Raw genomic sequence first — 23,256 nt, 5'->3', positions numbered from 1 at the left:
CCTTACAAAGATGTGGTTCATGACTGAGGACGATATTAAAAGAGTAACTGCTATAATTTCTTTATCTATTCATTATATTCAGATTAATGTTAATTTATCATCACAATCTTATAAAGCTAGGATAATATTAATACATTTGTTTCTTTTAATTTTATAATGCTAGGTAGACACACACGCACATACACAGGGTGTAGTTTCACCACAAATTACCCTTGAAATTTTCAATATAAAAAAGACCCACAAACTTTTCTTGCTGGGGCTAATCTAAAACCAAGACTCTAGAGCACAGAACCTATGCAGAACTCAAGGAGTGGTATGGTATAGTGAGGCCTTCATTTTCCCATTATTTCCCAGATTCCTGGTATTGGCTCAGGCTTGGAAAAAGTCAAAGAATATCAAGGCAAACCTCTTGTTAAACTTTATATTCAGTTATTACAAAACAGTGCTAAATTCCTGAGTTCTTATTGTGATTTTTTTTCTTATCGACTTAGTGTCAATAAAATGTATATGGCAAATAAATGTATTACTTACCATGTTAAAGTCATTTACCCCAAGCCTATTTTATTTTTTTGTTTTTGAAATACTTCTTCACATTCAAATTCCTATATTTGTTAATTTCTACTCTTTAAATACCTCTCTCAAAACCAGTCAATTCACCAGAACCACCTAGTTTATTCAAGTTTGTATTTTTGGGAAAATAGTAATTTTTCTTGTAAAATGTTTAATCTTGTGAGAACAAAAATATTCTTTCCATATTAAATCTAGATGTCAGTGAGTTTAATAAATACGGTACTTCTGCATATGATGTCCTTATTGAAGTTGCTAGTTTACAGTAATCTCCATAAAATCAAATGTAGCATCAGGATAGAAAGATTATGGTAAAATAAGTAGGAAAATGCAACTGCCCTCAAAACAAACAGAAAGAGAAGCATAAGAAAGTATCAGCCTTGTAACTTCATTTAAAAAACTCATAAAACAATACTGAGTATAAGGCATATTTTTTATTTTTCATCCAGCAGAAAGAAAAAATACAAAAGTATATTTCTCACAACCATTACTGTAATCACTGAATTCCTTCACTCTTGTTTTCTTCAATTCTATTTTAACTTGTCACACAATGAGGAACCTAGCATATGCCTGAAAGATTAAAAAACAGAAACAAATCTATAGGTTGGTGTTTAGATTTAAAACCTCTATCAGATCAAAAGTACTAACTACCTTTGTCCTCCCCTTTTCTTTTGGATTCCTGTAAAGCAATAAGACTTGTTAGTTATCCAACTATTTAACACAAGATATTTCTTTCAAATACTAAATGTTATGAAGGAGAAAAAACAAAACACCACCTCAACCAGGGCCACCATTATAGCTTTTTATTATGGAAGTTTTCAAATATATACAATATACAAAAGTAGAAAGAAAAGAATATAAGCATGCATGTATCCATCATTTAGCTTCAGTGATTACCAACATACAGTAATGATCACATGCAGCACTCCCAGCTACACTCCACTGAATTATCTTAAAGGAAATTCCGGACCCTGTGAGATTTTATAAGATATTCGCCTATAGGTGGTTATAAAGTGAAAATCTTACTTCCTGCCTGTCTTTTCTCTAGCCCACTTTCCAGTGGTACGAGATGCCTAAAAAACCTGTTTTTTAAACTAGGTTAACTATCTCTATGGGTTTCACAGAAATTCCATGACAAATGAAAAAGTATCAATGCTTTTAATTTTCTTCTTCTTCGAAAAAAAAACTAGTTAGATTTACACAGGAAAATGAGGTATTTCTTCTTCCAAGTAACTTTTATATAATTCTTACCATCTTCATTTAAGAACAGCTTGTTGAACCTTAATCCACTTGGCTCTTTCCCAACATATCGATGCACATATTCTGTTCCAAGATCATTAACAGCAATGGCATATTTCAAAGGTTTCACACAGGATTGAAGGCAAAATGGAACTTTGGTATCTCCAATAGAATGCCTATTTAAAAGTAGATTTAAAAAATAATTAAGATCAACTGTGAAAAAATGTAACAATAACTGGAGCTGTTATTTACATGTTAATTCTAATTTATAACAGTTTTCCCATAATTCAACAGCAAGTTTACTTGGATATTGAAGAATAAATGTAAGTATGTTTATTTTAAGAGGGATACTGCAATAAAAAGGCAAAAGCTTACAAGTACTCAGGTAATAGACTGGTTCAAAATTAGATAATAAGTAATGTAAAAAATTGCCTCTGAGGGCAAGAGGGTATGGCCCTCCTTACTCCTATCTGTATTCAATCATATAAAATGAACTAGCCCTTTTAGAAATTAGTCACAATTTTTTTTACTCATAGCTTTAATCATGGCTAAACTGTGGTTAGTTTTTAAATGGAGCTCAGTTTATTCAATACCACTCTCTGAGACCCTGTCTATAAATGCCTCATCTTGTGAACCATATCTATTGACAATTTCAGCCCCATTAAAAGAAACAGCATCCAGTTTTATAAACCTGACAGAGCTGGCACTAACGGCAATCATTATCACCATGTAGATAAACAACAGAACAAACTAAGATGCAAATGAAATAGAGAATAGGTTTGAAAATGAAAAAACTGTGACTGGCCCCATTACAATGTAAGCTTCACAAGGGCAGTGATCTTTGTTTTATTTGCTGAAGTATCCCAGGTGCCCCAAACAATGTTCCAACACATTACAGGCACTCATTTATTCGAGTGAAATTTATTCATAGGGAAACTGGGCACTATAATAACTACCCCTGGGCAAACAGGGGTTTAATGGAGACATCAGAGAGACACCTTACTTCTAAGTATATGATGGAATATAAATAAATATGTATATATATATATAAAAATATATAATATTTTTCCTGTCAAATTTATGAATAACTTCTAATTCAGACCATAATTTCAATTTGGTAATCATTCTGAAACCCGACAAAAGCCTGTCTTACTACCTTTGGATTTAAAAATACCTATGTTCTAGCCCAAAGTCAAGTTTCTTATCTCTAGATAAGAAAACTGAACTAAAAGAATCATCTCTACACACAAAGTATGTTTAAGAAGAAAAAACACGTGTGCAATAATTAGGTGATAATAATTTCTTCCAAATATAAAAATTTCCACTACATGATAAACCATTTCCTCCAAATACAAAAAAATAGGAATACCACTCCCTACTGGAATTTGCTCCATAAGGATAAGCTATGCTATGTCTTCTCACGCATTTGTGTCTGTTCATAGCATCCGATATTTAATTCAACACACAAGTGTTTAGTACATTTCACAGGCCCAGATAAGGATAAAAGCCTGTCATAATGGAGAGAACAATGGACTGGAATTTAAGAGATCCAGGTGCTAGTTTCACCTCTGCCAGTTTTATACAAACTCTGAGCCTCAGATTCCTTATTGTAAGAATGAATGAGCCAAACCACATTTTTTTTTTAACTGTAAATATTTGAGGAAGATAAGTAGTAAAAAATAAAAGGATCACTTACAATGAAGGCACTTAAGAGATACAAATTTTAATAAATGGGTGGAAAAGCTTTAACTAGGACATTATCTTGAAAAATAAAATCTAAAATTATATGGCTAATTGACTTGTAGTTTTAACAAAATTTAGGATAAAATTGTATCTCTGATATAAATTCATCAAGCTGTATACACCTAGGAGTTGTATATCTCATTTTATGTAAGTTATATTTTAATGAAAGAAGAAATAATTACCTTAGTGAAAGCAAAGAAAAAACCAGAAAGATTATACCTCTGAGCTAAAGTCTTCAAATGAGTAAAAAAATATTGATTTTTCTTTTTCTGGCATAATTTTCTGACTGATAAAACCAAATTGCAACATAAGAAATCTTATGTCTGACTCATAGCATAATAAAAAAGGTCATGCTTAAAAAAATATTTCAGAACTCTGTCCATTTTTAAAAGGGCCTCTCTTAATTTACTTTTTTTTTAAATTAATTAATTTATTTATTTATTTTTGGCTGTGTTGGGTCTTCGTTTCTGTGCGAGGGCTTTCTCTAGTTGCGGCAAGCGGGGGCCACTCTCCATCGCGGTGCGCAGGCCTCTCACTATCGCAGCCTCTCTTGTTGTGGAGCACAGGCTCCAGACGCGCAGGCTCAGTAGTTGTGGCTCACGGGCCCAGTTGCTCCGCGGCATGTGGGATCTTCCCAGACCAGGGCTTGAACCCGTGTCCCCTGCATTGGCAGGCGGATTCTCAACCACTGCACCACCAGGGAAGCCCTTTTATTGACTTTTTAAATTAAATCATTCTATTTGAAGTGCCCTCATATTGTTATCCTTTTTATAATTCTGCTGGATCATCAAATGTCAGTGGTTATGCCTGGAAGGTGAGTACATCCCAAAGATCACCTTCGTAGACTTCATGAAATCCTGTGTCTTTTGAAAATGACTGATGGGTAAGAGACTATGTTACATTATGTTGCCTTAACTACCATGCTAATCATATAAGCAGCAAGAGGAACAAAGATAATGACAGGATAGGTAACCCATGTTAAGCCAAGAAAGGTGAACTAATTTTATTAGTGGTCAGTTCATTGGTGAATAATTTCACGTTCTGCCAAATCCACTTTTCCTAAGCAAATGTGTAACTGTAGTTCCTTGAACAATAAGCATTCAAGTAACAAGACTACAACTGGGAATAAGATAGATGAAATGCCTCATAAAATTTAGTATAAGGTATTGTTTCAGTTGAGTTTTCTAACTTAAACTAAAATCTAAACTTCTTTACCTTCTTGAATTTATGTCAGGTCAGGGGGCTAATTACTATTACAGAAGAGGCTCCTCTCTACCTCATGTTCACTGTTATGCAAAATTTAAGGCTTAGAGTTGGTTTTGATGGATCTGAAATAAACTTACCTCTGTCCATCTACTGTACAAACGGACACACCCCACAAATCAGGACTGAACTTGGCTAACTGAGGAATATAATCTGCAACCTACCCAAAACAACGGAAAGAAATTAACAGATATAATATAGGCAAATAGTATTTTCTTCTACCAAAAAATTGATCTCAATTTAGCTTCCACCAATGAACAGTTATTTTATAGTACTCAGTGACTTTGTAGTCTATCTTTTATAACAATATTCATAAAAACTAAGGGCACAACAGACTTGAGGATTACAAGTGAAATCTAAGCGACTTCTCTCAGTCTCCATCACCTACTATGTTTTCCAATGCATACTGTCTTCCTAAAAAAGCACAGTCTAAAAGAGGAACTAGGACTTGATATTTTTTTTAAGGGAAACAGAATTTCTTTAATCAGGGTCATGCTAATACGGTTTCATTACCTAAAAACTTTCAATATGGAGAATACATAAAATAGCACTTACATTATGTAGAGGATTTTTAAAACTGGGAACATTTTATTTAATGTTCAAGGATATCATACCTGCAGAAATTCCCAGTAAGCTACTTTTTAATTAATTAAAAATTTAAAAGCCATCTCAATCATTTGAAAATCAAAAAGAACTCTTAAGCTTAGATTTCTTTTTAGCCAAAATAACAATTAACTATTTGAAATATTTTAAAAGCACTTATTCCAGTGGCTTCACTTAAACTTCTTAATTAGCAACACACAAAACTACAAAATTTTACTCTCTATACCTCAAGTTTACTTGAATTTATTAAGTGATAGGCTTAGGAAAATATTCACATCAAAAACATTACCTTTCCTCCAGACTGCTTTTTAGCACTCTCATATAACTCATCAATGTGTGAAGTAAAAGACATAAAGTCAGGAATGACAAACTTTCTTCTAAAGGCTTGTGTCAACAAAACAATGTTGCTTTGAACACATCTGTGGAATATGAGAAAAAATTAATAGACTGGGTACCTTTCAAATATTAGTACTTGCTAATAATAACAATATTAACCAGGAGAATATTCAAACAATAAAGAAATTCAACATTTTAAACAACAAACTAAATTCTATAAATTATACTCTTTCTACATTATTTTCTTTCCTTCAAGCAGCCTTTCATGTAGCTGCTTGTAAGCTGTTGAACAAGTTAAAGAAATAAATTAGCCTAAAAATTGTGTCAAAGATTAAAACAGCAGAGCATTCCACCAGATTAAGTACCAAGACCATCTAAAAACAAGCTTTTCAGCCTACCAGAGTTGATAAGCATTCAGCATGACATTTGGTTAACAAAAATCAGACTTTAATACATAGTTGAGATCCTGTTTATTTTTCCATGAAATAACCTCAGCCATATATCCTTTAATTTCTACGTATTACTAGTATTTCACAAAAAAAATAAACATTTTGTATTTTAATATATTTTTCCTAAATTACATTTTGAAAAAATTTGCATTTCTAAGCTAAAAAAAGGGAAATAATACCAACTTTATTTAGTCAGATTTGTCTCTTATATGAAATACTTATTAAAATGCTTATAAAAATAATATATAACTTTAAAAATTATATACAGTAGTATAATTTTATATTATTTGAATCACCAAAAATGTTAAATTACATTATTCTATTCACTGTAAGATGTGTATTACATTGTAGAATAAAATTGTTTCACTGTTAAAAATTATTTAAAAGATATGGTAAACCATTTGGATGGGAGAGCATGAAATCTAATGATGTGAACCAATATTCTACTTTGTTTTAAAAAGGATTCAAGCTAGAAAATCAATTTATTAATGTAACCTTAAAGAGTTTAAAAATAGGTAATAGCCAGCCATATACTCTAAACTCATCTTCTTAAGAGAGTCTCAGAAACTTAGTAATAGAATAGTTAATTGATAAAGGAAGACATTTGCAGACCTGAGCATCAAGCCATAATACCAACTTAAGACTAAGCCCATAACAGACTAAAAAGTACTAAGTTTCAATTACTATTTATCCTGTTTAACCCTCAAAACATGAACACTTTGAGAAGATGATTTCCCCACTTTACAGATAAGAAAAATCTGTGTTTAACTTGCAAGTAAATAACATGCACTAATTATAAATGGAGAGTCGGAGAAGCAGACACTCTCAGTATTTCTTTTTCAATCCATGGTAAATGATAAATTTTTATATCTCAGTATCTTAATTCAAGTTGTTCTAAATGAAACATCAAATTAGAATTAAAAGTCAGCTATCACACTTTAACTATTAATAAAAATCCAGAATATATACTCACTTGGTCAACATAAAATTAAACACTGATTTAAAATAAAATAGGTTATTTTCACTGATAAAGATGTGTTTCAGTTACAACATGAAAAAGTTACAGTCCTAATTCCCATTATTAATCTACAGACGTAGAAATAATTGACTTTCAAGAGATAACAAATATTTACTTCAATAAACTTTGATAAATTTTGACACAGTTTCAATGTTAATCTAATAAATACTTTTTGCTATTGACTTAATATTTAATATGCTCCAACCAGCAATTCAACTTGCACATGAGTTGCAAGTAATATATAACAAAAGACACATTTCTCAGCAGAAAGAAGTTAGGACAATTCCTGATCTTAAATCACTATATCTGTATCAAATCAAATCTACATGCCCCCTTTTTTAAGAAGTATTACATGAGAAAATATGAGGACTGCCAAACAAACATAAATTATTAACCTTACTACTATTTAACTACTCAAAATTAAACAGCACTTTTAAAAGGAGGCTTTATCATTAACAATATTGTACAGTCAGTGAAACTGGGATTTTTTTTTTTGCTCTATCAGGTGTTCGTAAAGCTGTGCTAACAGCCTTCACTGGTGAATTACTATGGCCAACCAAGGCAATACCATTCAAAAGAGTGTCTAGCTGCACACTGATGAACAAACTGTAATGTTTTTCTTGGGAATTATTTTAGTATACATGTCATGAATCTAAGTAGAAAATCAGAAGGCATATAAAGTGACCTGAGGAGGAAGTGCTTATGCTTTTCAACAAGTCACATCTTTCTCATGCTTTGTTCAGTTTTCTCATCTGTAAACTGGTAATGATAATTTTTCTTTCTATCTTTACTTAAATGTTTAGGGTTAGCAACTGTAATGCACATCAATGTTTTACAAAATATCTCACATATAATTTTTCATTAGTAAAATAACATAGTGGATAAGAATTTTTTAAGAAAAAGCAAATACAAAGACTACCATTCATTTCCTCCAAAACAAAAAAGATAAAAAAATTATGATCACACATAAAAATACTTCTAATATTTATATGGCTAAAAATGCATGAATAAATAAGGCATTCCTTTTCAACACAAATTTTCTACTTCTATTGAGATTATCAGCATTAAAAACAATTTATTATCTACATAGGTACAGGCAGTCTCCAACTTTCAAATAGACCATGCTCCAAAAAGTATGCATAGAACTCATCTTCCCATTCAGAAAAAATTCTACATATTAGTTGTTTCTCAGATTACCCTCAAAGGCTAAATATATTAAGCAACAATGTATTTTAGGTAAAATATCAACACATTGACTTCAACCAAACCTTTCCACTTTCCTTTATAAATTACTTCTTTGGGAAAATGAATTCCATTGTACCCACTTGCATGGAGGTGAGATAATTTATTTCTGGCAACACTAACTAGAAAACTTCTCATTTTGAAAACAGAGAAAAAACTTCTCTGAAGCAATCACCGTTCCAGGTGACCGGAAAAGGTTCATAGTCAGAGGTTTTGAATCACCTCATTCTAGGGATGAAAAGAGAAATCATATGCCTATAGACATAAACTTTTCCACTGCCTGTTCACATATACCACTAAGCATTTGTCAAGTTGGGAACTGCCTATATTACAATCATCAATTTTTAAAAAAAAATGGATTAGTGTTTAAAATAATGCTAATTGTTATTTTTTAATATACTTATGGGCAGAAAATTTTATGATTGTTTCCTGGCTTCATACTCAATGTATTTAAATTACTTTTAATTTCATATTTAAACAGAGCAATATGTTTATGAAGCACAAAAGAAATTTAACCGGTACTAAAAAGGTATAAAATACTGCTTTCACTTAGGAATTCCAAAGCAATTCCTTATATCCATTATCAACAGACCTACCTACCAACTCTCGGACAACTTCATTCTCAGATATACCAAAATAACTCCCCAGAAGGCACCACAATCAAGATACTTTGCACAGAGAGTTCATGAACACTAAAAAAAAAATAATCTTTACTGCAAAGGCACAGCTAACTAGCAGTGATTTCCTTCCCTTCACAAAGAAACAGGTTCTGAAGATTCAAAATTCCTAACACCAATTCCAACATGGAACTAAAATCTACACTTTATAAGGTCAGCTGAGTTCACAGAATCAAGAACCTTGTGGTGAAAAGACAGAGATCTAAAATTGCCAGCAGTGCTTCACAGTATGCCAAGATACTTGGGAGGATCTCAGTTAAATACTTATACCTTCAGATGACTTAATATTCCAGGATATTCCCAGGAGATATCTAGAACAAATCATCCAGCCCCCAAAAGACAATAAAAGAAAAAATAAATAAAAATGCATACATACAAATAAACTTTCAAGGTAGATGCTGGAATTCTTTGGATCTATTCCAACCTAAGCCTACGGTCTGGAAAAAGCCAGTATCTTACAGTAGTGTTTATAGTTTTATACTAGTTTTCATTTAATTTTAGTTGTAAAATACCATTTACCTCCTTGGGATCCATGACAAACTTGCTGTCTATTAAATCATTAAGCAATCAGACAAGTAGGAACACATTAATGAAGATAAATAATAAAGATATGCAAATATAAGAAAGTCAAAATAAATATTTTCATTCAACCAAATCAAGGCATTAATGTCCAAAGTTAGCATTAAGTTTAAATATTATGAAAAAACCAAAAATAGCCAAAAGCCTATGTAATAATATGTCTGAAGAGAGGAGAGAAGCAGACAACAGAGACATATAAAACTAATGAATACAGGCTGCCTGAAGCCTTCTCATATTATGGTGTCATCTAAAACACCTTGCAGGAAAGAACAGAGACCACGTTGAGAAAGGCTGCAAGACATGCAGATGAATTAAGAGATCAATTTAAACCATGACAGGACAAAGAGTGTGCTCTATTCAAACCAAATGCAATCTCCAGGTACTATAAATTGGAAACATCCGTGGCTACATTTCCTCAGAACAGTTTCAAAGTATATTCTTAGCCCCAATGTATTATAGAACTTTAATGTGCACCAAGTTGTTCCAAACAATTTATAAGTCCCCTCCCCCCTTTTTTTCAGTTACACAGGAAGCACTGGCCTTCAAAGATGCCATTTTGTTTTAAAAGAAACATCACCATATAGCATAGCAAATGACCATTAAAGGTTTGGCAGAAATTTTTACTTTTTAAAAAGATCTTTGTCTAGCATGACACCATCTGATGTTGTTTGAAGAGTTAATCTTAACATATCCATGCACTCTTTCAACCTGGGATCAGACGTTCGCAATCCTGTAGATTTGAGTGCCTGTTTTTAAAAAAATAAGAGTTTGTAAATATACAGTGCAAATAAGGTATATGCTTATTCCAACTACAAGTTTTTAATTCTTGTATATAAAAACTTCTACACAAGACCTGAGTATGTATATGGCATTTTAGTGTCACTATTACCCACTTTCTGGACAAGTTTCTCATTGTTTCTTTCATTTTCTTTCATTGATTACCTTGAAATGAGCATGATGAAAATTTGAAAATAAGAGAAACAGTGTCAGTCAGAATCTACACGTCGGATGACCTTTAAGACTACATTTCAATATTACTATATTATTGATTCAGTATTACTGATTTTTAAAAAGTGAAGATAGAAAAATATAAAAACTTACTGTAATAAATTTATGAACAGGTATTTTCTCTTGTCCTTCTGCGATTGTATAGAATAGCAAATCTTCCAAGCTAGGTAACAGACTCTGCTTTATTTTACTAAAGGGGGAAAAAAAGAAGACAAAATTAACCCTTATGTGAACATTCAAGTGGATTTTAGCTATATCCATTTAAAAATAATCATTGAACCAGACTACAGTTGAGTTGATCTATTCATCAAGACCTACTATCATAATAAATGCTGATTTACCAAAATCAAAGAGTATTACTGAAACTGCACTGAAAAACAAGTTTAAAAAATGATTCATTAATTAATACAGATATCTTTTAATCCCAAGTTTTAAAATCTTGAGTACTATTTCTAGTGGTGCTAATGCCTAGCCATCTGTTATGGTAATACCTTCCTGTACAGCCTAATACAATCACCCAATACTAATTATGGAGCCTAGCAAATGTTCAGGTAAGAGTCAATACTTTGTCCTCTTGTTGTCATTGTTTTTTATTATGATGACTCTACATATATATTGTTCAAATAGTTAACCTGATTGTAAATCTGGGGGAGAGAACAATTAAGTACTGGACAGTGAAGACTAGTGCATAAGTTCTTGAATCCTGGCTACAATACTTACTAGCTGAGTCACCTTGGATAAAATTAATAAACCTTTCTGTGAATCAATTTCTTCATTTGAGAAAGGGAGACAATAGGGCCTACCTCACAGGGTTCTTGTGAGAATCAGTTGACTTAATACATTCAATATATTTAGAGCACTGCCTGGCAGAGAGTAAGTACTCAATTGTTGGTAGTTGTAGTTACTATTTCTAAAGTGACCTAGGCTTTTACATGTACAGATCAAATGCCACAAATCACAAAGACTGTCAGAATAAAAATTTTACCATAAAAATACATTAAAATCTAGTATAAGGTGCTATGATTAACCAAACTTTGAATCAAGAAAATTTTTTTCCTATCTGTTGAAAAGCTTTCAGGTAAACAAACTATAACGAACCTATTTAATGCCTTCTTTTTTGGGGCTCTGAAACTGAAATGAACACATTTCAATATTCTGAACATCTATGACTGTCATAAGTATTATAGTGACGTTATAAGAATTTTAGATCTAGGGCAGACCAACCCCCTCTCCATCCATCACTATTTATTAAAATCAAAGGTAGAAATATATTATGTGTGTGTATATGTATATGTGTATATATATAAAATATCTGGGAAGACTTTACCTCTGTATTTCAAGAAAGAGAGAAAATTAGAGAGTGCTCCATATATTTCTAACTTAAAAGACAACAGAATACAGTGTTGTTTCACAGAGCATGTACATTTACATATGGACATATAAAATTTCTCCTAAAAGACACATTAATGTTGGCATTAATATCATTTATACTTCTTTTCAAAGCTGTTATACCAACTTTTAGTTCTTAAAGTCAACCCTAAAGTATAGGAATTTCATACCAATGTTTAAAAAAAAACTAACACATAGGATTATTGTAATTTAATGATATATCCCGGATATATAATTATTCCCTGAAACAATTTTGGCTCTTAAAGACCTTTTTAAAATGTATTTGGAATATTTTAATAATAAGAGTTAAAATTTATTGATCACTTTTGTTAAGTACTCTGCTGTTTTACATTCGTTCTAATTTCATCCCTCCAATGATGTCATAACAGAAGGTACCATTATCCAAAATACAGTATGGTTCCTGGTACATAGTAGAAGCTCAATTTATTTATTATTTGTTAAAAAAAATGACTGACTCTATCCCCATTTCACAGAGGCTCAGACAGGTCAACAAACTTCCCAAGACTGCAAAGTGGTAGAGATATAGTTAGAACCTCTGTTTCTCTGAATCCAGAGTCCAAACTATATACCACTACAATCTTACTGGCTCTCAAACGTACTCACTAGTTATTACTTTTATAAGGTATAATTTTTCTAAGTTTTACCCTGATCTAAAACCATTAAACAGGATTCAACAATACTGATGACTTAATATAATACATTTAAAGAAAAACTGAGCCAGCTATCAAAAACAATCAGTGGAAAATAACATACCAATTATTTACAGAAAGTGGTTTGTCAAATAAACTTCAGATAGTGGTAGTTTATCACTTTAAAAAACTGCGGAATAAGCTTTCTATGTATTTATCACACCAGTAAATGGTATTTGTTTTGCCTAAAAGCTATGTAAGTAACATAAAATATACACTTCTTTAGCTTATGGTACACATAGGGCAAAAAAATTAAAATAACCATGTTTACTTCCACAGCTAGCAAAAAAAGGTAAATATTTACTTGCTTTTGGACAAGAGACTAATTTTTATCCATAGGAGAGAGATTTAAGTCATCCCTAAAAAATATGCTCGCAAAATAAATGTTCAAAATTGATTTTTTTAAAAAAAGTACTACCAATCTCAGCATTTAAAAGCTCAGACTCTGATCTGAGAATGAGTTCACTTCAACAGTCTGGTGAACAAATGCAAAGATTCTCCGCAAACAACACACAGAAATTATTCCAAAGACTTTTCTTGGTATTACCCGCTTTTCTTTCCCCAAATTTAATATGGCTTTGTGGCAACGCTTCATGATAATACATTTTGCTCTTAAAACTCAAAAGCTAAAAATTATAGTTTTCAGACTATATAGTAACTAGGATATTCTTGAGAAGTATTTAAGTTTTAATGACAAAAAAATAGACTATGACAGGCTTTCAAATTGTAATATCAACAATTGTTGATAAGCCCTCAGATTCCCTAAGGAAAAACATGAATAGCTATGACACTCAGCAACTAAAATGGGATATACATAAAAGATTAGTAAATCCAAAGTAAAGTCCTTGTTTCATGCCTTGTTATTCCTTCCCTTTTATTCTCCCTCATTTCCTTTCTAATTTCTGCCTTTAAGATCTTTTCACTGCCATTTTGTTCCTTCTTGTACCCATTCCTTCTCCAACTTTACCCTCACAAAATACCTGCCTACAACACAGAAATGATTTCTTTAAAAAAATTTTTTTTAAAATCCCATGTATTTAACTGGCATCTATAACATGTACAGCATTATATTAGTCATTACTTACAGTCTAAAAGGGAAATAGAAGACATACATCATGAGGAATTACAAGAAAAAACAATGGGATCCAATCACTGGAATATTACTTCACTGTGAACTAATAAGGTAAAGTTTTAGGAAAGGTGGAATTAGAGCTAGACTTGAAAGATGGGTAGAAGCTGGAAATATGGCAACAGAAGAGGATTTCCGGCCAAGGAAATAGAATGACCACAGCAAAGAAGGTAACCATTCACTGGGTATTCACAAAGAACAGCAAACAGTTAGAGCACAGTATATGTGAATTAAGGTGCCTGTTTCCACCCATGAGCTGTTAAAATACCTAATTTTCAGGGTTGAGAGCGATCTATATAAATCAACCAATAAATGAAGAGACTACCAAAAATTTACATATGGAGTTTAAATTCAGGGGCAATTTCTGCAAACATGAAAAGAGACACTGTCTTTGATTACTGATCAACCAGTTTCCCAATACCAAAGGACAATTAAAACTCCTCAGTCTGATATTCAGTTTATAATTTTGCTTGGTACTATCTATTCTATCAAAATTTTCTAAGTAAAAAACTGTACTATCAAATGAAAGGAGGAAAATGAACTGCAAAATGAGAAGAGGAAAAGAAATGGAAACTAACTATATTGTCTTATTGTTAAATAATGTTTCATATTACTTGACCTTTCCAAACTATAAAGGCTGGAGTAATGTCTGTCTTTCTTTTCTCTTTTTTTTTTTTTTTTGTCAACCCCATATAACTCAAATGCGTAATATAGTGTGGTAAACCTATTAGATAATCAAAAACTTTCAACTAGATTAAAAAAAAATGATGCCCACTGATAGAATAAAAAAGAATGCTTTGGTGTTTTTACTTGTCTTCATTTTAAAACAATGATCTTTAAAAAATATTTGGAGTTGTTTCTAAATCAGTTTATCATTTTGATTTTCAGAGTGATCTGACTGATAGAAAGTGTCCATCAACACCAGTAAATTAGCAGATTAAACCTGTGAGGTTGAAAGTTGAATTGATAGTGGCTGACCATATACCATTGTAAGTCTGACAAAGTGATAAATTCTGCTCATCCTCTAAATCATTTTGCCCCAAGGCTAATTATTGGGGAATTTAAAAACAAAATCTTACATCTTTTAAAGTTTTATTGTTAAAAAAGGACTTTCTGTTGTTTCATCTTGTAACTTAATGTGATAAGCAAAGTGGGTAAACTGTCCCCTATTTACAGATAAGGACAGAGTCTCAAAGTCAAGCAATATGTATGTCCAATGTCACACAACTCTTAAGTGACTGGACCAGATTTAGTCCTAGAAAGCCAGTACTTGGCTCCTAATCCCAGATTCCTCCTGCTATGCCACACCGGCTGTGCTGAGTTGTTACACTCCAGTTTATGAGGAATACCTGGAGTTTACTCAGAATAATGAAAGATGAGACTCCGTACATATTGAAGAATTTCTAACCAAAATGCTAATAGGGGAATTACTTATGTTAGATGACTAAACTGTTATTCTGCCTTGTTGAAACTGTACCTTGTACAAAGCAAGGATGAGATTATATTAAATTAGGGCTGCTGTTTTGGCTGGACTTTATTTAAATTTATTCAAGAGCAAGTCAAAGTAAGAAGCACAAAAGCCAGCTTTACGTAAGGAAGTGGCCAGGCTGTCCACATCAGCTGATGGAAATCTGTCTGCTTTAGAAGTCTAACCCAGGGGGACAGTCTGCCTGACTCCGATGGGAGAATGAGGACCTGGGCAGATCAAGTCCCTAAAGTCCAACTCTGTTAGTCCTTCCAACCTTGTATTCCTTCAGTCAAGTATCAGTTAACAAATCATTCTAGTTGTAAAAATACAGATGTGTGAATTCTGTTACTGCAATCACTTTGATATCACACTAGAGATGACTTCTTCAAAATAACTAAAATATATAGGTAGAAGTTAACAAAAGGCAGACCAGCTACTCATAAGGAAAAACAAAACAACTCTGAAAATGGAATGGGCTGCCTTCAAAGGGACTAAGTTCTCTTGTCAAGAAGTATTCAAGCAGAGATGAATAACAACCTGTAGGGAGTATAACAGAAGAGAAAAAACCTTCAGCTGTGGAGATGGGTTTTTAAGGTCTCTTCGAATACTGAACCTAAAAAAGTAATCAATTCAATAAAGTACTTTATTAATCTCCTAATATTGGAAGAAAAAACAAAATAAGTCCTAATATTGTACGAACTTGGTTCGGTCATTTAATACCTGTAGCCAGTTTATAAAAAATGTAAAATGAGGTGGAACTAGATGCCTTTAAAGTCACTTCCAACTCTAATTCTCAGTTTTTTAGCTGCTCAAAATAGATGTCCTCCTAAACTCCTATACTAAAGATCATAAACTTTACTCACTCAGGACCTACGTAGACATAAAGGACCTATAGATACATATTTTACATATAAAGCTTAATTATCTGGGTTCTTTAAAAAAGTAATGGGAGTACTTAATACCACTGAACTGTACACTTAAAAATGGTCAAAACAGTAAATTTTATGTTACATTAATTTTACCTCAAGTTTTTTTTAAAGCTAAGGGGAATTAGATATAGAAGGTGAAAGTGAGGGAAAATAGCTAAAGTGGGGACATGGAGGCCAAGAACAAAATGTAGCAACTGATATAAGATACAAAAATCCACAGAAGAACAAACCATTCAAAACAGAACCAATCAGAGTATGAGAGAACACCTTACACAAATAAATACATTTTAGTGCAGGGGCCACTAATAGCTTACTACCGCAATGGCCACAGGTTTTTGTAAATCAAGTTCTATTGCAAGACAGCCATGCCTACTCATTTACCTATTGTCTATAGCTTCTTCACTACAACAGCTGATCTGAATAGTTTTAACAGACCAGATAGCTTGTGAAGCCAAAAATATGTACTATTTGACCCTTCAGAGAAAAGGTTTGCCAACACTTGTCTTAGAACATCACTGTATTTTAGCACAGTATAGTAACACCCCCTTACAGTAAACCTAAGTTGAACAAGAAATGTTAAACTCTATTTTTTATAATATAAATTTTAATATGGCAGAAAAATAGGCAACATTTTCTAAGGAGACTTACGCCGAAAACAGTTTAGAAATTAAAAAGTTTCATGTTTGAGGATAAAAGAGAATACAACTGGATAACGCTGATAAATAGCTGTACAAATCCATTCATAATCTTTTTCATAACTTTTTTCAATGTGAGGATGCTTACTGTTATACATACTAGAAACAGGCTATTAGGATAGCAGACTAGGACAGTAGGGTAGAGATTTACAAATTTAAAATTTAACAGATGTGTTTTCTCTGATGATAGAAGTTATCACAATGAGAAATCTTAAAAGTAACTATAAGGAGGCAAGGAAAAACAACGTCTAGTCTCACAAACCACAACTGCTAACATCATTTTGGTTTATTTCCTTCTATTACTTTTTGTAAGCAACTTGAGATCAAACCGCATAGAAAATTTTGTTTTATAACTTTTGACTTAACATTATATTTTCCTATATCCCTAAAAAGTATCTGTATTCATTTTATATTACTGAATAAGAAATTCTCATGTGGATGTACCATAACTGACTTAACCATTCCACTTATGTGGACCACAAGTTTTTCCCCACTTTTCTCTAATAAGCATAATACTGTGCCAAAAATATTAGTGAATAAATCTTTCTACACCTCAGTTTGTTCTGTTAGCCTAGATTCCTAAAAAGGTACAAATATAGTTAAAGTTTTTCTACAGTTTAAAAACTGTTCTTCAGAAAGTCTGTACTCTTTTAATAACTCCCACCAAGAATCTAAGTGCTTATGTCATTCAAAATATCCTCATCAAGGTGACAACTTAAAAATCTTCTTTTGAGGCCTATACCAGAAATTAGTAGGGGGAAAAAAAAAAGTCTAAATCCTGAAAGCTATCAATCTTTTGTTCATTATGCAACATTGATAATTCATTGTTTTAAAATAGTACTTCCACTGTAAACATTTCTTTAGAAATCACCAACCAGAGAATACTTCCCAAAGGAAGCCAAGATTAACATTTCCTGCTATTACACTGTAGGTGGTCAGAAAAATCACCAAGCACAGTTCTCAGTCCTATGCACCTGTGTTTCATAACCAAAGCAATTTTATACCTGAGTAGATTCCAGGATAAAATCATAGTAACAGCATCTCTACCTGAAAGCTATTTACCTTATTTAGAGATATCTATATTAGATATATATCTGTTCACTTAGCTTTAAGCATTCCCTTTAGTATCAAATGACTTAACAAGTGAAATGGCACACAAAGGCAATTCCTTGGTTTATACAGGATTTGAAGACTGAGGTCCTTAAAAAATGCAAATCCTACAAGTAGACTTTCAGTTTCTACAGTCATAATTTTTCTTCACCTCAATGTCACAAGAAGGAAGTAGTGCAGCTTTTTACTGATTTTTTTAAAACCTGAAGAAACCCACAAATATCTTCCAACAAATTTCTCTTCAAGGTGACTTTTATCTTTTTCAGACTAAAATTGTGTCTCCCCCCCTCCACCCCACCCCCACTGTTCCCTACATACAAGCCTTCACCAAAAAAGACTGAATTCTATTTGGTAGTCACTTCCTGAGTTAGTTGACTTTTAGGTAGGCAGACTTCTTTGTAAAAACGTAAAGCCTAGAAACAAGAAGCTGAAACTCAAGTAGACTAAACTTCAGGATCTCATTCATGCTCCTTCAGTGAACTACATCTAAGTATTAATTAAGAGCATGCAGTTCATTACAGATTATGTCCAGATATTATCAATAGCTAAATAGATACATGTGGTTTAAAATAAACATTAGGCAGCAAAAAATTTTATGATGTACTTTATGGCTGGCCATTCAAACAAAACTAAAACTCACTGATAACTGTAATCTAGAAAAAAATTTTAATATTGAGGAAATCGCAAATAAGATGACTGAGGGGTTCACTGAGAAGCCCCACACCCAAAATTAAATATATTTTCAATCCTGATTTTAGTTTAAGTGAATTGTAAACATGTTCACTTTTACAAATTAAAAGCAAATGCATTATTAAAGGATCATAACAGAATTTGTCCCCTATTTCAACACAGGTCCTTTCTATTCCAAAATATATTATCTATATTTCCCAAATACTGCTTCAACCTCGTTATCAGTACTATTCTATACAGTAGACCTAATTCAATGTTGCTGAAATGCTTAAGTACTTAATCTTTGAAATTCAATTTGCACAGCATGTGGGGTAACGATTCTTGCCCCCTTGATTTCCACTGATTAAGAATAAATATGAACTACCAAAATAAAATCATATTATCTGAAGCTAGCGGAAATCATTTTTGTTTGCACCTTCTCTTTTAATATATTTCTAACTATATAGATGAACAAACATACAATTACTGCATTATGGGTATGCAGTTTTTAACAGATACTACCAAACTGCCTTCCAAAACAGTTGAATTTATACTACCATCAGCAACGTAAAAGTTCCTATTTCCTATACCTTTGGCATCACTTAATTTAACATCTGCCGATCTGACAGGGGGAAAATGATCTTGTTTTAATGGAATACTTTCAATATTGTAACCTGTATGAATTACCTATTTTCTAAAGAGCATACACGTGCTGATACTTTCGCAGCATGGTCCTTCTTTCTCTTTCCCTTTCTAATTAAACAATAAAATGCCGAAACAAAAAGTAACTTAAAAATATGTGCCCTCTTTCCCACCTGCCAACCCTTCCCAGAGATCCTTCACTAAGACAGAATATACACTTATAGGTTTTACAGAAATGAAGTATGGCATTCTTGAGAGAGAAGAGACAGTGTGATAAAAACGTTCATGTTGGGCAATAATTGGCATAAAATAAAGGTTAATCAAGAATCCCAAATGCTACATAGCATTGTTTGATATAATGCTCATCCCAGTCCATACTGGTTTTCTGGAAGGAGTGGTATTTTGAAATTAAAACTCTATAATTAATCTTGAAACAACATGCAAAATAGATTGAAATGAGACAAAAGAATGGATATGGAGGTACAGATTTTAAATCTGAAGTCATCAGATACGTGGAGATAAATATGAGAACAAAACTTGGATGAAAGATGAACTATTATCTACACGAAGATTAGAGAATATGCCATGGAGAAGGTAGACAAGTGGGAAAGAAGCAAAGGCCTCTCAGCCTCAGGGTTTACCCAGTGAGCAAACCCAAAAAGAGTCACAGAACAAGAGAGAACAATTTAAAAAATGAAGACATGCTATAAAGCACAGGAAGCTCAGCTCGGTACTCTGTGACAACCTAGATGGGTGAGATGGGGGGGCTGGGCTGGGAGAGGATACAGGTATACGTAGAGCTGATTCACTTCATTGTACAGTGGAAACGAACACAACATTGTGAAGCAATTATATTCCAAAAAAAATACTACTAATAAATTCTGTGAGGAAAATAAAATAAAATAAAAAATGAAGAGAGCCATGCAAAGTGGTTTCCAAAATGATGGAATAATAGTAACAAAATTAAATAAGAGCACTGCAGGGAAAACTGAGCAATGAACATTATATTTTTCTGTAAGATATTTAGGACAGTAGTAAAATCTTAACCTTAACCAGTGACCTAAACCAGAATTGAAGTTGGTTGAAGGAGATGGCTAGGATGACAGTGGTTCAAAGAGTCTGACTATGAAAAAAGATAAGAAGATAACTCACTTACATCCTACCTCCTTCCAGAATATAATACGGTATGGTTAGTAAAATATAAAGTTAGACCAAGGGAAGGAGGAAAAGCAAATATCCCAGCCACATAAACTAATAAAATTGCTATGGTTAAGTATTAAATTCACTCTGAGCTTACTGGTAAGCAGGGCAAAAAAGTAAACAGTGCATATCACATTTTCACAGAAGTACAATGATCTCTCAAGAGAAATTTTTTCTGGAAACCAAAAAAAAAAAAAAAAAAAAAATTTCTCATTTGAGCCTAAAATTCAAAGGCCAATGTCCTTGTAAGGTTTTACAAAAAATGAAACAATTTTTTAAAATGAGAAATTATAGAGTATTTAACAAATGCCCAATATTGTCCTAATAAGTCTTTTAAAAAATGTTAACTCATTTAATTTTCACGTGGCTATTTCTTTTAATAATCCTCTATAGAATCTGGCAGAAACCTAAGTGAGTGCTGGCATTCCAGATGGCTTGATGATTCAGGGATGACCTATGCTTTGGAAGCTGAGCATAAGAAAGGATAACAGGATCAGCTGGAACCTTACCTCCCAGAATAAGAGAAATGTTTACCACAAAGTCAAAATGGATGAAGTCAACAGAAGAAAGCTACATTTAAAAACCAGATCATTCAGGAAATAGAACCTTTAACCAGATTAAAAATTTTTTTCACAATCTTGAGGCCAGTGCTCTTACTTTTATAATGCAATTTGGAGATAATTGGGGTTCACTCTTGAAATCCTTGATTGAAAGCTCTCAGGTTTATCATATACCTAGATTGCCCCTAAACCCATCTAGCTATTGCTCCAAACTTTGGTGGCAAAAACAGACTCCTTTGAACTAAGGTAAACAAGGTTTCGTTATTGGCCATTCAAACTCCCAGGGCATCTGAGCAAATATTCTTTTTTAAAAAAAATTTTTTTAAAGTTTATTTTATATATTTAATACTTTTATTAATTTTAATATATTGAGGTTTTTCTGTTTTTTGGGGTTTTTTTTAACATCTTTATTGGAGTATAATTGCTTTACAATGGTGTTAGTTTCTGTTTTATAACAAAGTGAATCAGCTATACATATACATATATCCCCGTATCTCCTCCCTCTTACGTCTCCCTCCCACCCTCCCTATCCCACCCCTCTAGGTGGTCACAGAGCACCGAGCTGATCTCCCTGTGCTATGCAGCTGCTTCCCACTAGCTATCTATTTGACATTTGGTAGTGTATATATGTCCATGCCAGTCTCTCACTTCTTCCCAGCTTACTCTTCCCCCTCCCAGTGTCCTCAAGTCCATTCTCTACGTCTGCGTCTTTATTCCTGTCCTGCCCCTAGGTTCTTCAGAACCTTTTTTTTTTTATATTCAATATACATGTGTTAGCATACGGTATTTGTTTTTCTCTTTCTGACTTACTTCACTATGCATGACAGACGCTAGGTCCATCCACCTCACTACAAATAACTCAATTTTGTTTCTTTTTATGGCTGAGTAATATTCCATTCTATATATGTGCCACATCTTCTTTATCCATTCATCTGTCTATGGACACTTAGGTTGCTTCCATGTCCTGGCTATTGTAAATAGAGCTGCAATGAACATTGTGATACATGACTCTTTTTGAATTATGGTTTTCTCAGGGTATATGACCAGTAGTGGGATTGAGCAAATATTCTTGAAGGATTCCCTCACTAGACAGGTTTTTTTGGGGGGCTGGGAGGGACAGGATGGGACATTTTTTTATGTAGAGTTGTCAATAAGTATTAGACAAAATAGTGTTTCAAAGTTATTGCTAAGAAATGATTTCTTATTTTGAAGGCAATGGAGCTAGAAGCTTCTGGGAAACATGTAAATCACAAAAGCAGCTCAATTTTCTATCTGACAAAAGGGGAAAAAAGAGGGATACAAGAGCCACTGAAGAGACAGAATGCAAGACATATTTTCAATAGAAAGCCGTTCCCATCATATAACCTTTAAGGACAACTTCTAAATACTAGTAACCTCATTTTTCAATTCTGGGCACCTGAACTTAAACTTGTTACACGCCTGGTAATTCAGATGATGTTAAGTAAGGTAAGTGAGTACCAAATGAAATTAAGCATACACATTCTAGTCTCTCAAGAGCATTAAAGAGGTAGAAATTTGACAAAAGTCTAGCTTTTTAGAATGTGAACACATGAGTCATCCAACTGAAGATGTTAAATGACCTGCCCACAGTCATAAGGCTACTTTGTGGCACAAAACCATTATCACAGGATATCACAAATTTTGCTCATCACCAAGTGATTTTTTTTTTTAAATAACATTTTTCAGTCTGGGAGAACAACTTTAGCTTGGAATGCTTTAGGAAGGTGCCAATTTCAATTACAGGAAACATTAAGCCAGGTCTGAGACTTAAAGTATAAGAATCACACTTTCAGTTTGACTTAAGATACTATGGGGCTGGAAAAAGCAATGTAAGTAGAAGGGAAGCAAAACAGGTCACATAACGTCAGTGCAAAGTCAGAAAAATAGCAGGATATAAAGAAAGCAGGCAGGTAAATTTTTACCTACAGTGAGAAAACAAAGTTTGCGTCCATTTATATTAACTCAAGACAAAATATCCAGGAAATTGCCTCACATACTGCGTAGGAAAAA

The 23,256-nt window shown here is 32.8% G+C and overlaps 1 protein-coding gene across 3 annotated transcripts in view; it reads right to left on the bottom strand.

Moving 5' to 3' along the window:
• The window catches only part of GLS (glutaminase), a 78,098-nt gene that overhangs the window by 53,327 nt on the left and 1,515 nt on the right, over nucleotides 1–23,256 (bottom strand). For all 3 annotated transcript variants that reach the window (XM_082467092.1, XM_082467094.1, XM_082467093.1), the window contains exons 2-6: nucleotides 10,818–10,914; nucleotides 10,341–10,462; nucleotides 5,705–5,834; nucleotides 4,893–4,972; nucleotides 1,819–1,982 (exon numbers count right to left, since the gene is read on the bottom strand). In XM_082467092.1, coding sequence (XP_082323218.1) covers nucleotides 1,819–1,982; nucleotides 4,893–4,972; nucleotides 5,705–5,834; nucleotides 10,341–10,462; nucleotides 10,818–10,914 — 593 coding nt within the window. The remainder of the gene's footprint in view (nucleotides 1–1,818; nucleotides 1,983–4,892; nucleotides 4,973–5,704; nucleotides 5,835–10,340; nucleotides 10,463–10,817; nucleotides 10,915–23,256) is intronic.

This window comes from Balaenoptera physalus (assembly GCF_965194825.1).
Source record: "Balaenoptera physalus genome assembly, chromosome: 6".
Lineage (NCBI taxonomy): Eukaryota > Metazoa > Chordata > Mammalia > Artiodactyla > Balaenopteridae > Balaenoptera > Balaenoptera physalus.
Note: the sequence above shows the minus strand (reverse complement) of the source record. Positions and strands in the feature narration are given on the sequence as shown.